Source organism: Muntiacus reevesi, chromosome 11 (genome assembly GCF_963930625.1).
Source record: "Muntiacus reevesi chromosome 11, mMunRee1.1, whole genome shotgun sequence".
NCBI classification, from domain to species: domain Eukaryota; kingdom Metazoa; phylum Chordata; class Mammalia; order Artiodactyla; family Cervidae; genus Muntiacus; species Muntiacus reevesi.
The window spans coordinates 81,228,892-81,250,662 of record NC_089259.1 but is presented as its reverse complement, the minus strand read 5'-3'; the positions used below and the strand labels follow the sequence as shown (position 1 = coordinate 81,250,662).

The 21,771-nt window shown below is 53.8% G+C and overlaps 1 protein-coding gene across 1 annotated transcript in view; it reads left to right on the top strand.

The window, feature by feature from the left end:
• Positions 1 to 21,510, top strand: part of COL4A1 (collagen type IV alpha 1 chain) — a 132,697-nt gene extending 111,187 nt beyond the window's left edge. Inside the window, exons 38-52 of the mRNA XM_065902162.1 lie at positions 3,036 to 3,162; positions 3,254 to 3,334; positions 3,741 to 3,839; positions 5,048 to 5,098; positions 6,236 to 6,421; positions 7,006 to 7,139; positions 8,633 to 8,705; positions 9,581 to 9,652; positions 10,894 to 11,022; positions 12,257 to 12,355; positions 13,248 to 13,460; positions 14,415 to 14,592; positions 17,980 to 18,094; positions 18,306 to 18,478; positions 20,123 to 21,510. Coding sequence (XP_065758234.1) covers positions 3,036 to 3,162; positions 3,254 to 3,334; positions 3,741 to 3,839; positions 5,048 to 5,098; positions 6,236 to 6,421; positions 7,006 to 7,139; positions 8,633 to 8,705; positions 9,581 to 9,652; positions 10,894 to 11,022; positions 12,257 to 12,355; positions 13,248 to 13,460; positions 14,415 to 14,592; positions 17,980 to 18,094; positions 18,306 to 18,478; positions 20,123 to 20,204 — 1,812 coding nt within the window. The 3' untranslated portion in view covers positions 20,205 to 21,510. The remainder of the gene's footprint in view (positions 1 to 3,035; positions 3,163 to 3,253; positions 3,335 to 3,740; positions 3,840 to 5,047; positions 5,099 to 6,235; positions 6,422 to 7,005; positions 7,140 to 8,632; positions 8,706 to 9,580; positions 9,653 to 10,893; positions 11,023 to 12,256; positions 12,356 to 13,247; positions 13,461 to 14,414; positions 14,593 to 17,979; positions 18,095 to 18,305; positions 18,479 to 20,122) is intronic.
• The last annotated feature ends 261 nt before the right edge of the window (positions 21,511 to 21,771 follow it).

The following is a 21,771-nucleotide window of genomic DNA, read 5'->3' as shown; positions in this document are numbered from 1 at the left end:
GCAGAAGCCCCACCCACCCGTCTCTGGCCGCCCCTCCCACCAGTCTGCGGAAGCCCCTCCCACCTGCCTGCAGAAGCCCCTCCCACCTGTCTCTGCGGAAGCCGCTCCCACCTGTCTGCAGAAGCCCCTCCCACCCATTCCCGCAGAAGCCCCTCCCACCTGTCTCCCTCCCTCACCAGAGGCTGCCAGGGAGTGTGCAGTGAGCACCTCCACGCAGTAAATGAATCCTAACGGAACAGTCTCCCCGCCTCCCCCAAGGAGGACCCGAGACTTGCTGAGAGCTGGAGCAGCAAGTTATCACGGGGCGAAGCGGAGGAGGAACTGGAGAAGCAGAACAGGCGGCCGCTTTTTGCCGCTGGGTTTCTGGCCCTTCCTCCGTTTCTAGAGTGGGCTTCGATTCCCCCTTTAGAAAGCCAGAAGTGGAGCTCTGCCAGGCAGGAGTCGTTGCAGCCGCGTGTATACAGGCGGTCGTCCCGCACCCACGTGTATACAGGCGGTCTTCCCCACGCCCACGTGTATACAGGCGGTCGTCCCCACGCCCACGTGTATACAGGCGGTCTTCCCCACGCCCACGTGTATACAGGCGGTCTTCCCCACATCCACGTGTATACGGGCGGTCATCCCCGCGCCCACATGTATACAGGCGGTCGTCCCCGCGCCCACGTGTATACAGGCGGTCGTCCCCACGCCCACGTGTATACAGGCGGTCTTCCCCACATCCACGTGTATACGGGCGGTCTTCCCCACGCCCACGTGTATACAGGCGGTCGTCCCCACGCCCACGTGTATACAGGCGGTCTTCCCCACATCCACGTGTATACGGGCGGTCGTCCCCACGCCCACGTGTATACAGGCGGTCTTCCCCACATCCACGTGTATACAGGCGGTCTTCCCCACATCCACGTGTATACAGGCGGTCGTCCCCACGCCCACGTGTATACAGGCGGTCTTCCCCACATCCACGTGTATACAGGCGGTCTTCCCCACATCCACGTGTATACGGGCGGTCATCCCCGCGCCCACATGTATACAGGCGGTCGTCCCCGCGCCCACGTGTATACAGGCGGTCTTTCCCACACCCACGTGTATACAGGCAGTCATCCCCGTGCCCACGTGTATACGGGCGGTCTTCCCCACATCCACGTGTATACGGGCGGTCATCCCCGCGCCCACATGTATACAGGCGGTCGTCCCCGCGCCCACGTGTATACAGGCGGTCTTTCCCACACCCACGTGTATACAGGCGGTCATCCCCGTGCCCACGTGTATACGGGCAGTCTTCCCCACATCCACGTGTATACGGGCGGTCGTCCCCACGCCCACGTGTATACAGGCGGTCTTCCCCACATCCACGTGTATACAGGCGGTCTTCCCCACATCCACGTGTATACAGGCGGTCGTCCCCACGCCCACGTGTATACAGGCGGTCTTCCCCACATCCACGTGTATACAGGCGGTCTTCCCCACATCCACGTGTATACGGGCGGTCATCCCCGCGCCCACATGTATACAGGCGGTCGTCCCCGCGCCCACGTGTATACAGGCGGTCTTTCCCACACCCACGTGTATACAGGCAGTCATCCCCGTGCCCACGTGTATACGGGCGGTCTTCCCCACATCCACGTGTATACGGGCGGTCATCCCCGCGCCCACATGTATACAGGCGGTCGTCCCCGCGCCCACGTGTATACAGGCGGTCTTTCCCACACCCACGTGTATACAGGCGGTCATCCCCGTGCCCACGTGTATACGGGCGGTCTTCCCCACATCCACGTGTATACGGGCGGTCGTCCCCACGCCCACGTGTATACAGGCGGTCTTCCCCACATCCACGTGTATACAGGCGGTCTTCCCCACGCCCACGTGTATACAGGCGGTCTTCCCCACATCCACGTGTATACAGGCGGTCTTCCCCACATCCACGTGTATACGGGCGGTCATCCCCGTGCCCACGTGTATACGGGCGGTCATCCCCGCGCCCACGTGTATACAGGCGGTCTTCCCCACACCCACGTGTATACAGGCGGTCGTCCCCACGCCCACGTGTATACAGGCGGTCTTCCCCACATCCACGTGTATACAGGCGGTCTTCCCCACATCCACGTGTATACGGGCGGTCATCCCCGCGCCCACATGTATACAGGCGGTCGTCCCCGCGCCCACGTGTATACAGGCGGTCTTTCCCACACCCACGTGTATACAGGCGGTCATCCCCGTGCCCACGTGTATACGGGCGGTCATCCCCGCGCCCACATGTATACCGGCGGTCGTCCCCGCGCCCACGTGTATACAGGCGGTCTTCCCCACGCCCACGTGTATACAGGCGGTCTTCCCCACACTCACGTGTATACAGGTGGTCTTCCCCACACCCATGTGTATACAGGCGGTCATCCCCGTGCCCACGTGTATACAGGCAGTCGTCCCCGCACCCACGTGTATACAGGTGGTCTCTGCGTCCACGTGTGTACGGGTGGTGGGTGTTGCACCACGTGAATACAGACGGTGGTCCCTGCACCCACGTGTATACAGGCAGTCGTCCCGCGCCCACGTGTATACAGGCAGTCGTCCCGCGCCCACGTGTATACAGGCGGTCGTCCCCGCGCCCACGTGTGTGCGGGTGGTGGGTGTTGCACCACGTGAATACAGACGGTGGTCCCTGCACCCACGTGTATACAGGCAGTCGTCCCGCGCCCACGTGTATACAGGCAGTCGTCCCGCGCCCACGTGTATACAGGCGGTCGTCCCCGCGCCCACGTGTGTGCGGGTGGTGGGTGTTGCACCACGTGAATACAGACGGTGGTCCCTGCACCCACGTGTATACAGGCAGTCGTCCCGCGCCCACGTGTATACAGGCGGTCGTCCTGCGCCCACGTGTATACAGGCGGTCGTCCCCGCGCCCACGTGTATACAGGTGGTCTTCCCCGCGCCCTCGTGTATACAGGCTGTAGTCCCTGCACCCACGTCTATGCAGGAGGCGCCTCCAGACCCATGCCTACTCTCCCAACAGCATTAACGGGCCCAATCTACACCCACAGGGAGACCAGGGCCTATCAGGGTTTCCGGGGAGCCCCGGCGAGAAGGGAGAGAAAGGAAGCACCGGGATCCCAGGGCTGCCCGGGTCGCCGGGCCCCAAAGGCTCCCCGGGCAGTGTCGGCTATCCGGGTAAGTGGGCCAGCCTCCTCCCAAGCTCAGGCTCCAGGTGGCAAAGAGAAAGTCGCGGTCACGGGAACTGGGTGTCCCGGTCTTTCTTTAGGAAGCCCTGGGTTGCCTGGAGAGAAAGGGGACAAAGGCCTCCCGGGACTGGATGGCATTCCTGGCATCAAAGGAGAAGCAGGTAGAGACCACATTTCAGTCACACGGGGGCCCGTGGAGGGAGGTCACGGGACCTCAGGCTGGGTGACCTCTGGATGACCTGTGGGGTCACACCTCCTCCTCCAGTTGAATAGGCTGTGTCTGGGGGCGCTTCCAGGGTCTTCCAAGGTCTTCACACCAGTTAGACTGGAACTGGTTTTAGAAACAAGTTTTCCTGCTTGGCACGATGGATGGATACTCTTTGTCTCCACTCACTTCAGTTTCTGGGGTCAGCATGCAGTGGTCCCTGCTAAGGGGGATTCAGGAGCAACTTGCGGGAAGCTGGGCCTGCTCGAGGGGTGGGAACGGCTTCCCAGAAGCATGTTGGGAGCGGTGGTGCATTTTCCACACAGACCAGGGTGCTGACCAGTCTGACCGTTCTCTTTGAGGTCTTCCTGGGAAGCCTGGCCCCACGGGCCCAGCCGGCCAGAAAGGGGAGCCCGGCAGCGATGGAATCCCAGGGTCGGTGGGAGAGAAGGGCGAGCCAGGTACGTTGGGCGTCCGTTCCCCTTCAGAGTGAGGCTGTGTCCTGGAGCGCACATCTCCCAGAGCTTCCCCTTCCTCGCTGGGTGACCGGGGCCCGGTGTAAAGTGGCACCTACGTTGTTCCATCCGTACGTCTGTGGGACGGTGATGTGGACACCTGGGCAGGGTGGGATGAGAGAAGGGGAGAGGCAGTGTTCCTTTATTCCACAGACACTTCTGGGCACCTGCCCTTCAAATGGCCTGAGCTCTTATGGTGAGTGAAAGAGACACACAGAAAGCCCAGACCGTGGCTTTCTCTGCCTGGCCTTTCTCCCTTTAGACAGATGGTCCTGGGGATAGCTGCTGCGCCCTGAGTCTGCTCCTCTCACTGATGGGGACGTGGCAACTTGGGCAAAAAGTGCAAGCTGAGAGCTCCAGTGATGACAATCAGATGCGCAATAATATTCGTATATATTGAGTTATAATACTCATGTAGACTGAGTTGGCCAAAGAGTTCATTTGAATTTTTCTGTTACATCTTATGGAAAAACCCGAATGAAATTTTTGGCCAACCCAACAGCAGGAGGGTAACACTCAGTGTGAAGCAGGTGACCCCCGGTCATGGGGATGGAGGGAGGGATGCAGAGCTGGGAAGGGGTGGTCAGAGGCCCCCTTACTGCTGGCGCTGGCCTCCTTCTACAGCTCATGTTTTCATTCTATGAGCCTTATGTTTGTATTATGTGCGTTCATTTTCCTATAAAAATAATCCATTAAAGGTGCCACCATACCTACTTGCCTCCTTTGGACCTTCCCTCTCACACTTTATGCACATTCGTGGGCTCCCTGCTGTCTGCTGGCCCACCTGGCCCTCTGCACCACCTTTGAGAGTAGCTGTTGGTTGGATGGTCATCTGAGAGAAGCCAGTTTGTGGGTCTCCAGACAATAATGGGAAATTAGCACCCATTTGTACAAGTTGTTTCTACTAAATGCCGTAGTGGTTCTGAGCTCAGAGGTACTTGGGAAAACGTACTACATTATACACATCCAGTCACGGGTATCTTAGAAGATACGGTAGGAATATAGTTTTACTTGCAACGTGCAGGGACCTGATTTCTTTGTGTTCTGCAAATTGTGTATGGTTTTGGCGCCAAGAGTGGATATTGCTTTGTGCTGTCCCCGCAGCTTGGCTGCTTTAGGAGAGGTGAACGTGGCTTCTTACCTTTATCTCGTAGGTCTGCCTGGAAGAGGACTCCCAGGGTTTCCAGGGAGCAAAGGAGAGAAAGGTAACACGTTTGCCAAATCTGTTCTTCCTTTTCAGTGAACCTCTGGTACACACAGCGCCCTCAGAGCCGGGCGGGCAGATACAGGGAAGCCCTTCGACTTAGGGTGGTGATCGATTAGGGTCGGGGACGGTAGACAGGACCTTTCCGCTGGCGTGTGAGAAGCCAGCGTGCGATGTGCCGTGTCTTGGATTCATACTTGTGAAGTGGGGGCATGTGGGAGGGATCCCAAGGAGGGCCCCGTGATCCTTCTAGACGGTGACCCTGTTTCCTTCCCTTCTTCCTTTTCCTTAATAACCTTAAGACGGTCCTAGAATTTTGTCATTTTTTGACAAGTTTGGTGTAATATGTTTAAAACTAAACATGCAGCTTTTTCCCTAGAAGTTCTGACTTCGAAATTAAAAAAAAAAAAACAACTTTATTGAGATGTCACTGGCATGTAATAAACTCATATATTTAAAGTGTACAATTTGATAAATCTTGATATATGTGTACACATGCATGAAAATACCAGCACGTTCAAGATGTGAGCACATCACCGCCCCAGAAGTTCCCCGGGCTGCCTCGTCAGCCCCCTCCACCCCACTGCACCCCAAGTAACCGTTGGTCTGCTTTCTGGCACTCTTGACTAGCTTGTATTATCTAGAATTTTACGCAAATGGAGTCCTACACCATGTGCGTTTCAGCCTGACGTCTTTAACTCGGCATAATGAGTCTGAGAGTCCCCGCTGCCATAGTTCCACTGTTGTGTCCGTCCTTCACTCTCCTTGCTGAGTCGAGCTCCTTGGGATGCATATAACACCGTTTGTTTCTTCATTCGCCTGTGGGTGGGCCAAGCCCTTAATTTCAGCAGTGCCATACCTTGCCGGCTTGTCTCCACATATTTGCAAGTGCCTTTGCCACAGAACACGTGCTGTAAAGAGCATGAGGAAGGATGGCAGCTTCCTGGTGTCCTAAGCTTTCCTTTCCCAGGTGGGCTGTGGCGGGAGTCTAGACCGTTATCCAGTAAAAAGGAGAGAGAAGGGCCCCCGGCTCTGGTTTCCTCCTGAGCCTTCCGGAGGCTCCCCCCTCCTCCTTGGCGCACTGGGTCTCTCTTCTTCCCTGCATTTCACCACCGTCTCATCTGTCTTTACTGTTCAGGTTCAAAGGGCGACGTGGGCTTCCCAGGATTAGCCGGGAGCCCAGGAATTCCTGGATCCAAAGGAGAGCAAGGCTTCATGGGTCCCCCGGGACCACAGGGACAGCCGGGATTGCCAGGGACCCCAGGCCGCGCGGTAGAGGGGCCCAAAGGAGACCGCGGCCCGCAAGGACAACCTGGCCTGCCAGGTAGGGGTGTTTCAGGAGCTCAGCGCTGGGGCCGGAAGAGGGGCACACGCACGTGGGTGTAACGCGGATAATCAGAGCCTTGAATGAGCCTTCTGTTGAGAAGTTGGCAGCTTTTTTTTACCCCTTGAAACTGCTGAAGACTTTGGGCCGCGTCTCTTGGGCCTCTGTTGGTGCTCTTCCCGTGTCCTTTCTGTCGGGGAACTTAGTATGCACAACGGGGAGCTGGGGGAGGGAGGCAGGACATCACAAGAAGGGCTGGACCGCAAGGCCACACGCGGTGGGGTTTAAAACCGGCGCGACCTCTGTCCCCCTGCGCGGCGGGGCTGCAGGGCGACTCGGCCGCCCCTGAGCCCAGGGCCCGCGGGACACTGCCTCTGAGTTTGGCTGTTTGAAGCAGCGTGTACGGCCTGTTGAGAGTCTTCCCTCCAGGACTCGGGGTCTTCAGGGCTCATGCTGCTTTAATGTGATGTTGCCTCGGGCAGTTGGGGGCACTTGGGTGGCATCGTTACAAGCACAGTCTAATGCCACTTGTACATCAGACCACCCTCCAACCTCAAGTGTGTGTCTTCTGTGTCTCCCACTAGGGCATCCGGGACCAATGGGGCCTCCAGGCCTCCCTGGACTCGATGGGCTGAAAGGTGACAAGGGGAACCCAGGCTGGCCGGGCACTCCGGGAGCGCCAGGGCCCAAGGGAGACCCAGGATTCCAGGGCATGCCGGTGAGTTGTCCAATGACAGGTCCTGTTTTTGGAAAGGATCAAAAGACAATCCTTTGTGTGTGTGTGTATGTGTGTATCCACATGCATTACATGTATGTTCTACTCCCAGAGCCTCTCTAAATCAGTCCCTTCTCTCTGGCAAGTAATCACGGTAGGCAGCTCTTAACAACAGTTCTTACAATCTAGTTTTACATGAACCATCAGACGTGAAATGTTACAATACTGGAAATTACAGTTCAATGCCTGGCTTAAAATATAGTTCAATGCCTGGCTTAAAAACCTACGTACAAATGATACAGAAAGAAAGCCTCGGTAACACAGAAACATGCACTCTATTCCTAGTGCCGTTTTCAGTGTCTGCGTCCACGAGTGCACATGTGCATTACATGTATGTTGTTGTTTGGTTGCTAAGTCGTGTCTGACTCTTTGCGACCCTGCAGGCTGCAGGCCCCTCTGTCCTTCCCTATTCCCAGAGTTTGCTGAGATTCATGTCCTTTGAGTCAGTGATGCCATCCAACCATCTCACCCTCTGCCACACTCTTCTTCTTTTGCCTTCAATCTCTCCCAGCACTGGGGTCTTTTCCAATGAGTCAGCTCTTTGCATCAGCTGGCCAAAGTTTTGGAGCTTCAGCTTCAGCATCAGTCCTTCCAATGGATATTGAGGGTTGATTTCCTTTAGGACTGACTGGTTTAATCTCCTTGCTGTTCAAGGGACTCTCAAGAGTCTTCTCCAGCTCCACAATTTGACAGCATCAGTTTTTTGACTGTCTTTATGGTCCAGCTCTCACATCCATATGTGACTACTGGATTATATGTATACATATCTACAAATACTTGTTCATATTATTTTGGTTACCTTGTTAAAATAAAGCAAAGAAATAAATATAAGTAAGAAACAACACAACTTTTTATATATTGTGAAAGGAACAACTGTGTTGAAATATCTAGAAATTAAGGTAATATTTTAAAAATGCAAGAACATCACTATATTGTAAAGGAAAATGATCCTTCTTCAGTTTTTTAACATTCCTCTCCCCATATTTAGAAGCTCTTTTAAGACAAGATACAAAGTCAGTTCTAAAGAAAAATCACTATGGTTGAGTGTCGGGAGGAAGGTTTTCCAGGAAGGTTCTTTGGTGTTGAGATGTTGCCACGACAGATGTTTAGGGGGTTTCGGTTCTGTTCACGGCATCGTGTTGTGTGGTGGGGACAGTGGGATGTCAGATTCACACCTGCTCCTGGAACTGACCACATAGATGGAGAGCAGAAGGGACAGAGTGAATGAATGAGTGTTGCCATTTCCAGCGTCCTGATTTAAGCACACACAGAGGTTTTGTCATTCTTCTTACATCTTTAATAAACCACGAGGCCCCATTTGTTCACAAAGCCACTTTCAGAACACAGAGGGGCTGTCTTGGCTTCCCCACTGCCGCCTACTTGAGAGACTTATGTCCCTTGAGCAGTTCCCGATTGACGTTCTCTTGTGTGTCTAGGGCATTGGCGGCTCTCCAGGAATCACAGGAGCCAAGGGTGATATGGGACTTCCAGGAGTTCCAGGGTTTCAAGGTAAGACGTAAGGCGATGCTGCTTGAAGACGCGTTTCCCTGCCACTAGAGCTCCAACCCTGGCGCTGCCTGCTGATAGATTGGCATGGCCAGGACGAGATTCTATCCCCTTCACATTAAAACGCCCTTTCTGGATGGCAGCCCCATTTGTAGACTCTCATGCTTGGGTGTATAAAGACATCCTGATTTCCTTCCTAAGAACCAGTGGATCACTGGCACCTCGATGAGACATCATGGGGTATTTGGGCCATTCATTAATTTTTTAAGCAAATATTTATTGGGTGCTTACCAGCTTCCAGGCAATGTGATTTTAACTGAAGAATCAGGTACATGTGAGTGAAAGGTGAATAAAGCAAGTTCTCAGCTTGCAAGCGTCTTGCGGTCTAACTGGGGACACGTGGGAACCGGATCGTTACCAAAAGCAGAGTCGCATGCCCCTCCGCTGGTTGCGATTGTTTTAGGGTTTGCTACGTGTTTGGAAAAATGTGACTTCTGGGGTTTCAGAAAGGAGAGTTTCATCAAAAGTTTTACGTAGCTGACTACAAGGAGTGCTCTTTTCTTCCAGGAGCGTAAATTGGAAACATGTTCACTGTGTGTGTGTGTCTGTGCATGTGTACATGTGTGTGCATGTGTAATGTACGCATGTGTGTTTGTAGGCGTGTATATGTATGTATATGCAGTACACACGAGCGTCTGTGTAAATGTTTGTGTATATATGTACATACCGGGTTGGCTAAAAGTTCATTCAGGTTTTAATAAGGTTTTGTAGAATAAACCTGAATGAACCTCTTGGCCAACCCGACACTTGCGTGTGTTCACGCACACGGATATCTGTTGGAATTCTGTGCCAGGACGATATCTTCTACTTTCCTCCAGGTCAGAAAGGCCTCCCCGGCCTGCAGGGAGTTAAAGGTGACCAAGGAGACCAAGGCTTCCCGGGAACTAAAGGTAAGGGGATGTGGTCGTCAGGAAACAGCGACCAGCAACGCTCGGGCCGCTATTGGGGTTGTTGCTGTGCGTGGCTAGTCTAGTGGACGTGTCTACCCGCGGTCTGTCCCGGAAGCCAGGTTGGTTCCATCTGTGTGTGAGGTCGATCCAGCACAGAGGGGGTGAGGGGCTCAAGACTCGCAGACTGTCACAGGCCCTGAGGGCAGACGGAAATCAGCTGTGAAAGCAAGGAGTGAAACGCGGCTTGCACGAGCAGGCTGGACAGCACGGAGCCCTTCATAGAAAAGGGCTGCTGTGGCTTCTCCACGGGGAGCGGGGCGTGCCCAGCGGCCCCAGAGATGCGGCTGGTCTGGGAAGGAGATGATCGCCATCCTGCCCTGGCCTCCACGGGCCAGAGCTCACTTCTAGGGCTGCGTTTCGTTTTGAAGACCATGTCTTGATAGAGGGAGTTAGTAACCATAATGCACAGGGATGTGGATGATTAGGGGAAAAAATAAACAGAGAAATGTGTGAGGAGTGAGAGAAGGGAGGGGGGGAGGCTGTGGAAGACCCGAAACGCCTCACGATTGCGCCCTGTTTCAGGACCCGTTCAGGCAGCAGGAGGGTTACGTTCAGTTCAGTCAATTCAGTCGTTCAGTCGTGTCTGACTCTCTGCGACCCTCTGGACTGCAGCACACCCGGCCTCCCTGTCCATCACCAACTCCCAGAGTTTACTCACACTCATGTCCATTGAGTCGGTGATGCCATCCAACCATCTCATCCTCTGTCGTCCCCTTCTCCCCCCGCCATCAATGTTTCTCAGCATCTATGAATAGTATGAAGAGGGTTACGTTCAGTCATCATTAAAAAATTAAGACCAGTGGCTCTGGTGTGCATTCAGGCGGGTTTCAGAAGAAAGATGAGGACAAACATCCTAATTTCACGTGTTGGGGCTCCCCAGGTGGGAGGCGAGGCCCTCGGGGGGTTGAACTTCATGGCAGGGAGGGTCTGTCAGGGCGTCCAGAGAGGAGTGGAGAGTTGATACTGGTGACCTGAGTCTCTTCCCGTCCCGAGGATGCAGGATTTTAGGTTAGATAATGGAGATGAGCAGATCCGTGTCTTGTGAGTGTCTGCTGACTCGTGTGTTTGATCGGGATTGTCCTTTTGAGAAGCACTGCTTTTGGCTGGGTTTCATGTCAGACGCCGTTTCTGCCCCGAGTGCTGACGGTGAAATTGACTGGTGGCCGCCTTGATTCCCACAGGTCTTCCCGGCCCCCCGGGCCCCCCAGGTCCGTTCGACATCATCAAGGGGGAACCAGGGCTCCCGGGGCCCGAGGGCCCCGCGGGTCTGAAAGGGCTTCAGGGACCTCCAGGCCCGAAAGGACAGCAAGGTGAGAATACGCTGGCTGGGCAGTCACGGGGGCGCGGGGCCAGGAGGGGGCTGACGTGGGCGAGCTTCCCTCTTTACCCACGTGTCTCGGGTCAGTGTCTGGGTGCTGACTATGTAAACTCCTGTTTGAAGGTGACTTTCTTATCTTGCTTTAATGTATATCAAAACCACGTGAAGTTTTCAAAGGGGCCTAAAAAGCCAGAAGGTCTTCCCTGGTGACTTGGTGGTAAAGAACCCGCCTGCCGACTCAGGAGATGCGAGTTCGATCCCTGGGTTTAGAAGTTCCCCTGGAGGAGGAGAAATGGCAACCCACTCCAGTACTCTTGCCTGGGAAATCCCGTGGACAGAGGAGCCTGGCGGGCTGCAGTCCACGGGGTCGCAGTCAGGCGTGACTGGGTGACTGTCCACACGTGCAGACATGAAAAAAGACAGAATGAAGCACGGGGAAGCTGGGGGAACATACAGCTCAGCCTTGCTGTGCTCGCTTAGAACGGCGTGGGTGAGGGCGGGGGAGAACCTCCTCTCCCGGCCACGAGGTGGGGGGTGGCAGGGCGCAGTGGCCCAGAATCACCCCGGGAATTGGTGCTCTCCTCGGCGGCCCAGAGGCTCTGCCCGACTGGCCGGGATCTGTGCAAATCCTTATGATTCCAGACACTGTAACCTAGACGCTTTCTGCTTCTTGGAGCTAAGCAGTCCCCACTTTATAAGCTATTGTGGAGGGGTGGGAATGGAAAATAAAGAAAAAGGATAACAGTTAGAGTAGAAAGTGAACATCATGGAGATTCCAGGTTCAATGCCCCAAGAAAGCAGTGTACACGTGCAGACAGAAGAACCACCCCGTCAATAAGTCTGAAGCTTGAACGTTATCTGAGTCACCAGAATAAGGTCGAGGGGAAACACTTGAGAAGATGAAAAAGCATCGAATCTCCCCGAGCCCCCACGTGCCTGCCTTTCCCCAAACTGCCTGCCGAACAGTGACAACAGAAACAGGGAGAAGCCGGGGAGAACCCCCAGCTCCGTGACGAGCAGACCCCGTGCGGGGGGTCGGTCTGGCCGTGACCCGTGCGGCATGCGCGTCAACTCTCCGGGCTTCTGGAGAGTTTCCCGCCTGTATTCCCAGGCCCTGTGCTGGCATCTGCAGAGGCCAGAGAGGACAGTTCCAAAGGGGAGGAGGAGGTGCGGCCCGCGGATGGCTCTCCACGAGCAGATCCTGACTTCTCTCTCCTCTCGCTCAGGTGTGACGGGGTCCGTGGGCTTACCTGGGCCCCCGGGTGAGCCCGGCTTCGACGGCGCCCCCGGCCAGAAGGGAGAGGCCGGGCCCTTCGGCCCTCCGGGTAGGTGTGCTGCTCCTCCCAGCCTCACTGCCCCTTTGCCGCATCTTCCGGTTCGAAGCCTCAGGCCCGCGCACGCGAAAACCTGCAGAAGAAAGCGTTTCTGGAAAGACTTCCAAAGGAGTCTGTTTCTTAGGAGAAACAGAATCTTCCAGAGGGGCTGAGGATTGTCATCACTCTTTTCTGGGTCGGGAGACAGACGTTGGTCAAAGCTCGGTGTCTCTCAGAGGTGGACGAGACTGAGAGAAGGCCGGTAGACGGCCCTGTACGTTTTCCTAAGGGTCTGTGGCTCAAATCGCCGTTGCAGCAGCCGGCAAGGGGAGCAGATAATGACGCCGCGTTGGCCAGAAGGCCGCTGGCTGCTCCGGGTTCAGGTTGAGCTGCTTCCCGAGAGGCAGGAACTCAGAGGTCCCATCACGGCTGAGAAGCCGGAGGCCGAAGGTGCTGCTGAGTGCTCGGAGGGCCCAGCCCAGCAGCGGGCCCTGGGGCAGACTTGCAGGCCACGTGGTTGCCCCCAGAGACGGGAGGACACCCTGCAAGGGAGCTTCCTCCCCGCCCTGTGTCTGCAGGCGGCCTGGGGCCACTGAGGCTGGGAAGCTACCTTCAGAGGAGGTTGTTTTAAAACTTCTATGACAATCCTCGCCCACAGGAGCCCCAGTGCTGTGAGAATGCAGATCACGTCATTTATTCCTGTATCCGTGTTCTCACGTATTCCATTTATCACCGAACTGAGCTCTTTGAGTTTCTCTTTGCCCCAAGCATGGTGCTTGTAACCCGTCCGGAGGTGGGATGCAGAGAGGGGCGGCCGAGGCTGCAGGCGGAGGCGGTGGCTGTCGGTGGCCATGCCGTCTTGCCTGCGCGTAACTAAGGAAGTGGCTTCTCTCCCGTCTTGCAGGTCCACGAGGCTTCCCCGGTCCGCCCGGCCCTGACGGGCTGCCGGGATCCATGGGTCCCCCGGGCACCCCGTCTGTCGATCACGGCTTCCTCGTGACCCGGCACAGTCAGACGACAGACGACCCCCAGTGTCCTCCTGGGACCAAAATCCTCTACCACGGGTATTCTCTGCTCTACGTGCAAGGCAACGAGCGGGCTCACGGCCAGGACCTGGGTGAGCCCGCAGGCGTGTGAGGCCAATCGTCCCCGCTGCTGGGTGGTGCTGGGCTGCGTTCCTCTCCCGGCCTGTGGTTCGGGTGTCACCAAGACCTAGTGAAGGGGAAGAGCCCTGTTTCCCTCCATCCTTACCAAACGGCCATCCATCCAAAGGCCAGCAGATTACTAATGGGGAGCCAGGCAATTGTAGAGGCTGACTCTCTAAAAAAGTTTAATAGAACTTTTGACCTCTTCCTCGAGTGATCAGATAGGATCAAGATTTCTGAAGTAAACACTCTACAGTTTGCATTATTCATCTTAAAACAGAGCAGCTTTACTGTTGCTCTTATTAAAAAATGTCCACGTCACCCTGCCCAAAATTCCTTTGCATATTCTCATCTCTGTCCTGTAAGTTTAGATGGACAGAGGATCGCGTGTTTGTCATCATTTTCTTAGTCCCCTCCGGACCTGCTCCTCCAAATTATATTTTAATGTTGTGCACCTACCTCTAACTTTCACGGAGGTTGGGAACATGTAGAAAGACGGCTCTGCGTTTCATCAGAAACGTTGTTCAGTGAGTTACTCGGCTGTTGTGGAAGGAGCTGCACATTAAATTCCTTCTGGAGTTCAGTTCAGGAAAAGGTTTCTCTCTCCTGATGAACCATTTGTTTCCATTCAGCAAAACGTCCTGCAAATTCTTGACAGTCTCCTATCGGCTTTTAATTTAATGCTCATTTCCAGCCATACCAGTGTGTTTATTTAGCTGTGTTTGTTTCCTCCTTTCTGTAATTTCAAACGTCTCTATTTGCATCTTAACGGAGGTGTCGGGTGGATGTCTGTCTGTCTTTAATTCCAAGCGTGTCTGTTTCCGTCTTCACGCGTGTGGCGCGTGGATGTGTGTCTGTGCTGGCTGGCCCTGGCAGCCTGCAGCGAGGCGGGCTGTCAGGGGTAAGCCGAGGCCCCCTCCCCGCAGGCACGGCGGGCAGCTGCCTGCGGAAGTTCAGCACCATGCCCTTCCTCTTCTGCAACATCAACAACGTCTGCAACTTCGCCTCCCGCAACGACTACTCATACTGGCTGTCCACCCCGGAGCCCATGCCCATGTCCATGGCGCCCATCACCGGGGACAGCATCCGGCCCTTCATCAGCAGGTGAGTCTAGCCTGTCGCAGCAGGCGCACTCAGGGCGTCCTCAGGGCGGAGGTCATTCTTGTGTTTTTCCGTTTTCCCCCCAAACATTCAATTCATTGCCATTCTGTTTACTGATTGTGATACCTGAGCTTTGCGATAGAAATCAGCCATGCAGAGGATTGGCTGTCAGAGTCAGTTATCCTCTTACAAATTTTAACGCAAACCCTGGGTGAGATAGAACGCGTACCTCGTGTGACTCGCCGGGGTGAGCACCTTCCCCGCCACGAGCAAGCAGTGTCTCTGGAATACCCACAAACGTGGGAACATCTTCACTGCTTTCTTCTTTCTTAAATAAATCTCTCTGTGAGGAGTCTTTTAAGATATATATATTTTGGAATCACTCCCCACCCCCATGAAATTAAAAAAAAAAAAATTTATTTTTGATCGTAGTAAAATACACATAACGTGAAATTTACCATCGTGACCATCTTAAAGTGTGCAGTTCAGTGGCACTTAATGTAGGAACTCAACTATGGGTGTGAGGGAGTCCTCAAGAAATTGTAACACCTCGGACATAGAGTATGTCTGTGCCACGTACATAAGAAGGCTATACTGATGTATTGTGTCCATTAGAACATGTGTATGTTCTGAGAATTTTCTTATTCTCCCCCTCTACACCAGTTTTTCCGCCCTGAAGGTAATATTGTCCCCACTGAGAATGCATATGTTTGAGTGACTTCCCAAATTAAGTGCTTTCCACACTAATTAATGTCTGGGGTATGTTTTCAAGTCCCCCAGAATCTGCCTGGTAGGAAATAAAATGGGAAATTGGAATTATTATGACCGAAAAGTACACAGTTGTCTTATCTTTGCTTCTTTCCTTCTAATTAAAAAGTTGCTTCCTTAGCTGCACTCACAAGTAATAGAACAGAGGCAAATGTATGAATCTGCTTCACTGAGAAGCTAGTCTTCCACACGAGAAGATAACGGAGGATAAAAAGAATGACAAGGCGGGACAAGTTTGCCTTAGCAGAGTGAGAAGGAGAAAGAACATAAGCTTTTCTGTGTTTCTTTTAGGGAACTAGCAGCTTCTGAACAGGAGGAAAGATGTAACAGTGCTGGCTGAGGGGTGTCTGCAGCCAGAAGTGGGGGCTGGGTGCGAGGTGACCGCCGGTCCCCAGATGGTCACTGCGGGCTTCGAGGGGGCCAGCCAGTTACAGGGTCTGAGGCTCCATCACATGGAAGGCTGGTCCAGATCAGTCTTCTTAAAAAGAACCTACCATGTGCATCCGGAGCAGAAAGGCTGGGAGAGGCCTATGAGAAAAGTCAGGTTTTTGAAGGCCTTATATGCAACCGTTTTCTTTTGAGCCGTAAGAGAACTCACCTCCTGGACCTTAAAACGGGAGCTTCCCGAGAGGCCCCTCTCCAAACGCAGAGTCCTTCTGCGTGTCGGGAGTGCCTGTGGGCTGTTCTGCGTCAAGACGTTTCTTGCTCAGAACTGTCTCAGGTTCACGAGAACGAGAACTAACCACCTTTGTGTTTCTGTTTAGCTTTCCGTGGACGACAGGTAGATCGTGATTCTCGTTTTTGTTTCCTATTTACCGTCTTGGCAAACTTGACACTGACTTGATTTGGCTGGGACGCGGGGGCTCTGGGATGGGTTAGGACATTCCGGAAACCGGTCCGGGAGTTGACTGGGCCTGGGACTTGCTCTTCCCTGTGGGCCTGTCGTCATGAGTTGTTTAAATGCCCCAGGGCCGCCCGTTTCAGGGTGTTCACAGCTCCCTGTTAGCTGACCCACAGGCTCTGGGCCTGAAGAGACCTCAAAAGTCACATCCTTCACGTCACCGCTCTGAAAGCGCATGTATCTGCCTCCCCTCTTGTGATCACGCCACCTGTTCCTCCAGGGCACCCAGCGCCCATGTCACTTTAACCTGGCGGCTTCTGACGACCTCTTAAAATTCACAAGTTCTTTCCAAGGCCTTTCCTTTGGGGACGTCCTAAAGCTTAATTGTAGAATTAACAACACAAAACCTTTCCTCTCCAGCAGAAAGAGTAGCAAGTCTTCTGCTGTCATCCTGCCTCAATTTTCTATGTACTTTCTGACTTTCTGCAGATGTGAGGCATCAAAAACTGTGGATTGTTTAATTGCTCTAGAGGACAGACCACTGGTCTGAGAGCAAGAACTGAGCCTTAATTCTGCCTTATGCACGCACTAGCTGTTGTCTCAGATTCTCATGAATAATACAGAGAATGAGACTGTATGAATTTCAAGGGACGACGCGGCTCGTTAAACCTGCGATTCTCTGTCCCATAACACCCATCTGACGGGGTTGAGACCACGTCTCTGCATCAGCTTGACTCCGGAGCCCAGCAGAGGCTGACATGAGTCACCTTCCCCCGTGCTGTGTGTCTGCTCCCAGGCCTGGCAGGCAGGTGGTGGCAGCTGTGCGGGGCCAATTTCAGTAACTGTTGTTTAATTGAGCCCTTTAATTCATCTGCATTTGTGTGAATAAGATCTAAGTAGCACAACACACACGCAGACTCACACGTCCGGGAAAGCCGAGTGACTCATTCAGGCCTGTTCCCACTTCTCATCTATTTCCGTGCAAATGTTCCAGCCTAGCTAGGTGTGTTATTAGCATCATTTGTAGTCATCTGTCAGCACTGTTAGCCCCGTGTTCATTTGTGACGTGAATGTAGTTACTGCTGTTTTTCATTTATTTCTTTAACAAACCGTGATCCCCATCAGAGGGTCCCTTAGTACAGCAGGAGCCAGTCAGAACGTTCTGGGTCCAGCCCCGGGCAGGTCCCCTCACTGGTCTGTTGGCTCCAGGTCTGGATGGCCTCTGGAAGGAGGCACATGTGGACCGCCGGCCCTGGGTTCACTGTTTTTCTCAGTTACTGTAATTCAGCAAATGTTCTTACACTGAAGATGATTCAGGGCTTAAAACAGATCGCCATGTTCCAGAAGCACTGGCCCTTGAAATGCACCATCTCCTTTTCCTTGAGCATTCCGTGTGTTTGCTGAGGTCCGTGCTCATCGCTGAAAGGCCAGAGGATGCTGCGGTACGCAGAGGAGACACAGACGTCTCCTGCGGCCCAGCTCCCCCGGGAGACGGGCCCTCTTACAACCTGGCTCCGGGTTGCCTTCCCCTTATAAGAGAGCAGGTGGAGAGATGACAAGTCTTGAGTGTGGCTGGGAGTTTAATATTTTAACACCGAGGCAGCTCTATCAAACCAGTGAGAGGCCCTGGGCCTCAGAGTCCAAGCAGGGGCACCTGCTCCGTTTGATACGATGTCACTGGACCGGCAAGGCTGGGGGCAGGGCTGCAGAGCGGGTGCTGGGAGGGGTGAGCAGGTGGGGCTCCTTGCGCCGACTGAGGGTCTTGGCTCCGTTCGCCGCAGGTGCGCTGTGTGTGAGGCTCCGGCCATGGTGATGGCCGTGCACAGCCAGACCATCCAGATTCCCCAGTGCCCCACCGGCTGGTCCTCGCTCTGGATCGGCTACTCCTTCGTGATGGTGAGTGTTTGCCCCAGAGCCACGCCCATCACCTCCCCACCTCTCCTCTCTGGCTCCCGCCCTCACTGCTGGGACGCCCTGCGAAGCGTCCCCAGGGGCCTGGCCACAGGGAGGCGTGGGTGCCCGTGTGTGTCCGCAGGAGGCAGAAGGGGCGGCTCTGCCGGGGGGAGCACCCCGATCCCCGCTGACTCATGGTCCCCTTTCCCCGCAGCACACCAGCGCTGGGGCTGAAGGCTCTGGCCAGGCCCTCGCCTCCCCTGGCTCGTGTCTGGAGGAGTTCAGAAGCGCCCCCTTCATCGAGTGCCACGGCCGCGGAACTTGCAATTACTACGCCAACGCTTACAGCTTTTGGCTCGCCACGATAGAGCGGAGCGAGATGTTCAAGTAAGTGGCTCTGGCCCCTTCCCCTCGGTGACTTTTCTTTACAATCAGCCATGATCCACACCCGTGACCCATGCAGAGTCCCAGAGACAGTTCTGCCACAGTTCAGGGATAGTCCTTCTTCCACGTGGAAGAATGAATCTGTGAGTCTGTTCTATGCGGGTGAATAACCGAGACCGTTTTCAAAGGTGGAGCTCAGGTGACAGGCTTCATTCCTTCATTGCTGAAGAAGCATGAAAGAGGAAAGGTTGTTTTCCAAAGTGAATCCACGGCAGCATCATTAAAACAACTCAAATCGTTTTAGACGTGGTGCCTTTGATCAGCAGAGAGCGAATAGATTGGTTTTCCCGGTGTCTATAAGGCTGAACTGAACGTATGTGTAGTGAGTCGCCAGTAACTATTTTTTAGGCCTGCACGGAGGAAAATTAATTTCAGCACAAATTGCAGCCAAAATAGATAGGGAGGGACTTGTCTTTCTTTTCCTCTAACAAAATTTCCCCTTTAAAACAATGGTCTCGAGTGGCCGCTGACCTCGAAGTCAGCCTGGAGCGGGGCCCAGTCCATCCTGGACATAAAGAGGCGTCTATGCTGTTCTTAGTACCTGCTGGAGCTGCCGCGGGACGCCGAGGGGTCTGAACAATTACTTACTGTTCTTTCCCCCAAATAAGGACATCTCAGCCTTGGAAATAAGCGCTTCTGTCTTTACCTTTTTGGAGAGCATTCTGCAGACCTCTGCTGTGACCCTGCCTCTTTCTAGCTTAGATCATAAGGGTGAAGCAGCATCTTCACTATTTGTAAATTTCCAAGCATCAGAAAAGAGCCAGGGGCCTTTCTCGTAACTCACAGGACACTTTCTAGGCCTCTGGGAACTTGTCGTCAACTCTGACTTAACCGTTAGCTACCGAAATGAGCACCAGTTCCTGAGGCTGCCCATTATAGGGTAAATAGGTAACAATGGGGTTTTTTTTTCCCCCAAACCAGCAGCCTGGTACAATTAATTCAAATGTCTTCTTAAACAAGACTAGGTGACTTCCCATGCATTTAAATAATTTGGGGGCACTAGGATTTTCACCAACTTTGCTAATGTAAACCACCTCAATTTTCGGACAAGGTACTCTTATTATACAGGCTTTCCTGGTGATTCAGACGGTAAAGAATCCGCCTGCAATGCGGGAGAGCTGAGTTTGATCCCTGGGTTGGGAAGATCCCCTGGGGAAGGGAAAGGCTACCCACTCCAGTATCCTGGCCTGGAGAATCCCATGGACTGTATAGTCCATGGGGTCGCAAAGAGTTGGACACGCCCTTCGGACGTGTGTGTGTGAAGTGTCCCAGAGAAGAGTATCTTCTTAGCCTGGGGGTGTTTATAATCGAGTTGAGAAAGCAGAAGTTTGATGCTGGCATTTGAGGAGGTGGTGGGGCGGGGGTGAGGAGGGGTGGGGGTCTGTGGTGGACAGTGGCTGAGAGTTTGGGCTCAGGCCGACCTGGGTGGCGCTAGGCACGCCCTCACGCCCCGGGAATGGGATGCGGTGATAACTCGCCGGCGTTGCCGGGCTGCGGGATGTGCCCACGGGCGGGCGGGGGCTGGTCCCCGGGGGTCTCCGGCGGCAGGCAGGCCCGTGCGGTGACCGGCCCCGTGCTGCGTTTCAGGAAGCCCACGCCGTCCACGCTGAAGGCCGGGGAGCTGCGCACCCACATCAGCCGCTGCCAAGTATGCATGCGGAGGACATAGCCGAGCCGGCCCGCAGCTGCGTCACAACATGGTGCTACCCTCCTCCCCCCCCCTCCTAACCGCAACGAGCTCTAGAAATATAGCCCGTGTACCTCACTGTCCATACGAAAACCGTAGGGTGCCTGATAGGGACCTGCCAGACTAACACCCCCTGCTTCGTTGGCCTCTGCTGCTGAAGGACGGCCACGTCCGCGACGAGCTGCCTGTAGAGAAGCCCCCGGGCGCTCCCGATGCAATAAAGAGCATGTCTGTCCTGAGTCCGTGCGCTCCTGTGTGACGCGAGACCCACCAGGAAACCAAGGGTGCTAGGAGGGGTGGGGGCCTTCCATCCTGGGGGCGGCCCCGGGCCTTCCCGTGTCCTGACAGATCCGTTCCACCCCCAGATGCGTGGTCTGCTGGGTCACTGTCGAGCGGTCTCAGAATGCAGGTTCCCGTGGTCTGTCCAAGTACTAGCCGCGTGGAGCCGACGGCCGGGCCCTCCCAGTGGAAGGACGGGCCGGCAGCCCTGTCTTCCGACCGCCCCCTCCCTCCAAAGAAAAATGTCAGTCTCTCTGCTCCGTGTGGTACTATGCAGCTGCTCTTGCAGAAATCACGGATTTCCTGTGGAATCAAGGTGGTCCCCAAAGTAGGCAGAAAGGAAATATATATATATTTTAGTAATTTATATAGATGTCAGCAATTAGGCAGGTCAAGCTGTAGTTTCATTTCCACTGTTAAAATAAAGCTTTCATAGTTTCTTCCTTTAAAAGCCTGTGTTGTCCTTTAACAGAGATTTTTTAAGCACTAGGGTATTAAATGTGAAACACCAGTTTTCATTGTTCACCTCGAAACCAAAAGTTGTGTATTGCCAAAGCCAAACCCAGGTTCACGGACGTGATGTCTGTTACAGGGAGACATGTCCTTTGAGCTTCTTGTTTTTCTTCTGTATGAAATATCTTCAGGGTTTTAAACACTAATCACAAACTGAATGACTTGACTTCAAAAGCAACAACCTTGAAAGGCCTTCATCTTAGGAGCACCCGCGTTCTGCGGCCTGGTGTGAGAAGCAGCTCTGTCCAAGCAGAATGCCAGTGTCATCACCTGTAGGCACATTCAGGCACTTCCTTGGGTTCTCGTGAGCTGTGTTCAGACTTCAGCAGGGGAGCAAATGGATTGCAGGGGAGCAGAATCGGACCACTGTGCCTGAAATGACATTTCACTCCAAGTCTCCAAAACGTTTTTAAGACTACTAAGGCCTTCTGTGTAATTCCTTTAAATGTGTATTTCTTAAAAATTCAAATTTGTAATAAAACTATTTGTATAAAAATTAAGCTTTTATTAATTTGTTGCTAGTTTTGCCACAGAAACCTCAAAGGAAGGTTTACTGCATGAGCCACTAATGAATTTGTAAGCTTTGCATACCTTAGGTCATATTTATTTTGTAGTTCTTCCAGATGAGTCAAGGACTGGGTCATTTACAGAAATTACTACAAAGGAAAAAAAGTATGGTCTTCTCCTTAATCTCTCCCCCCTTCTCTCCCATCTGTCCATCTAGGCAGCCATCACCCATCCACCCACCCATCCACCC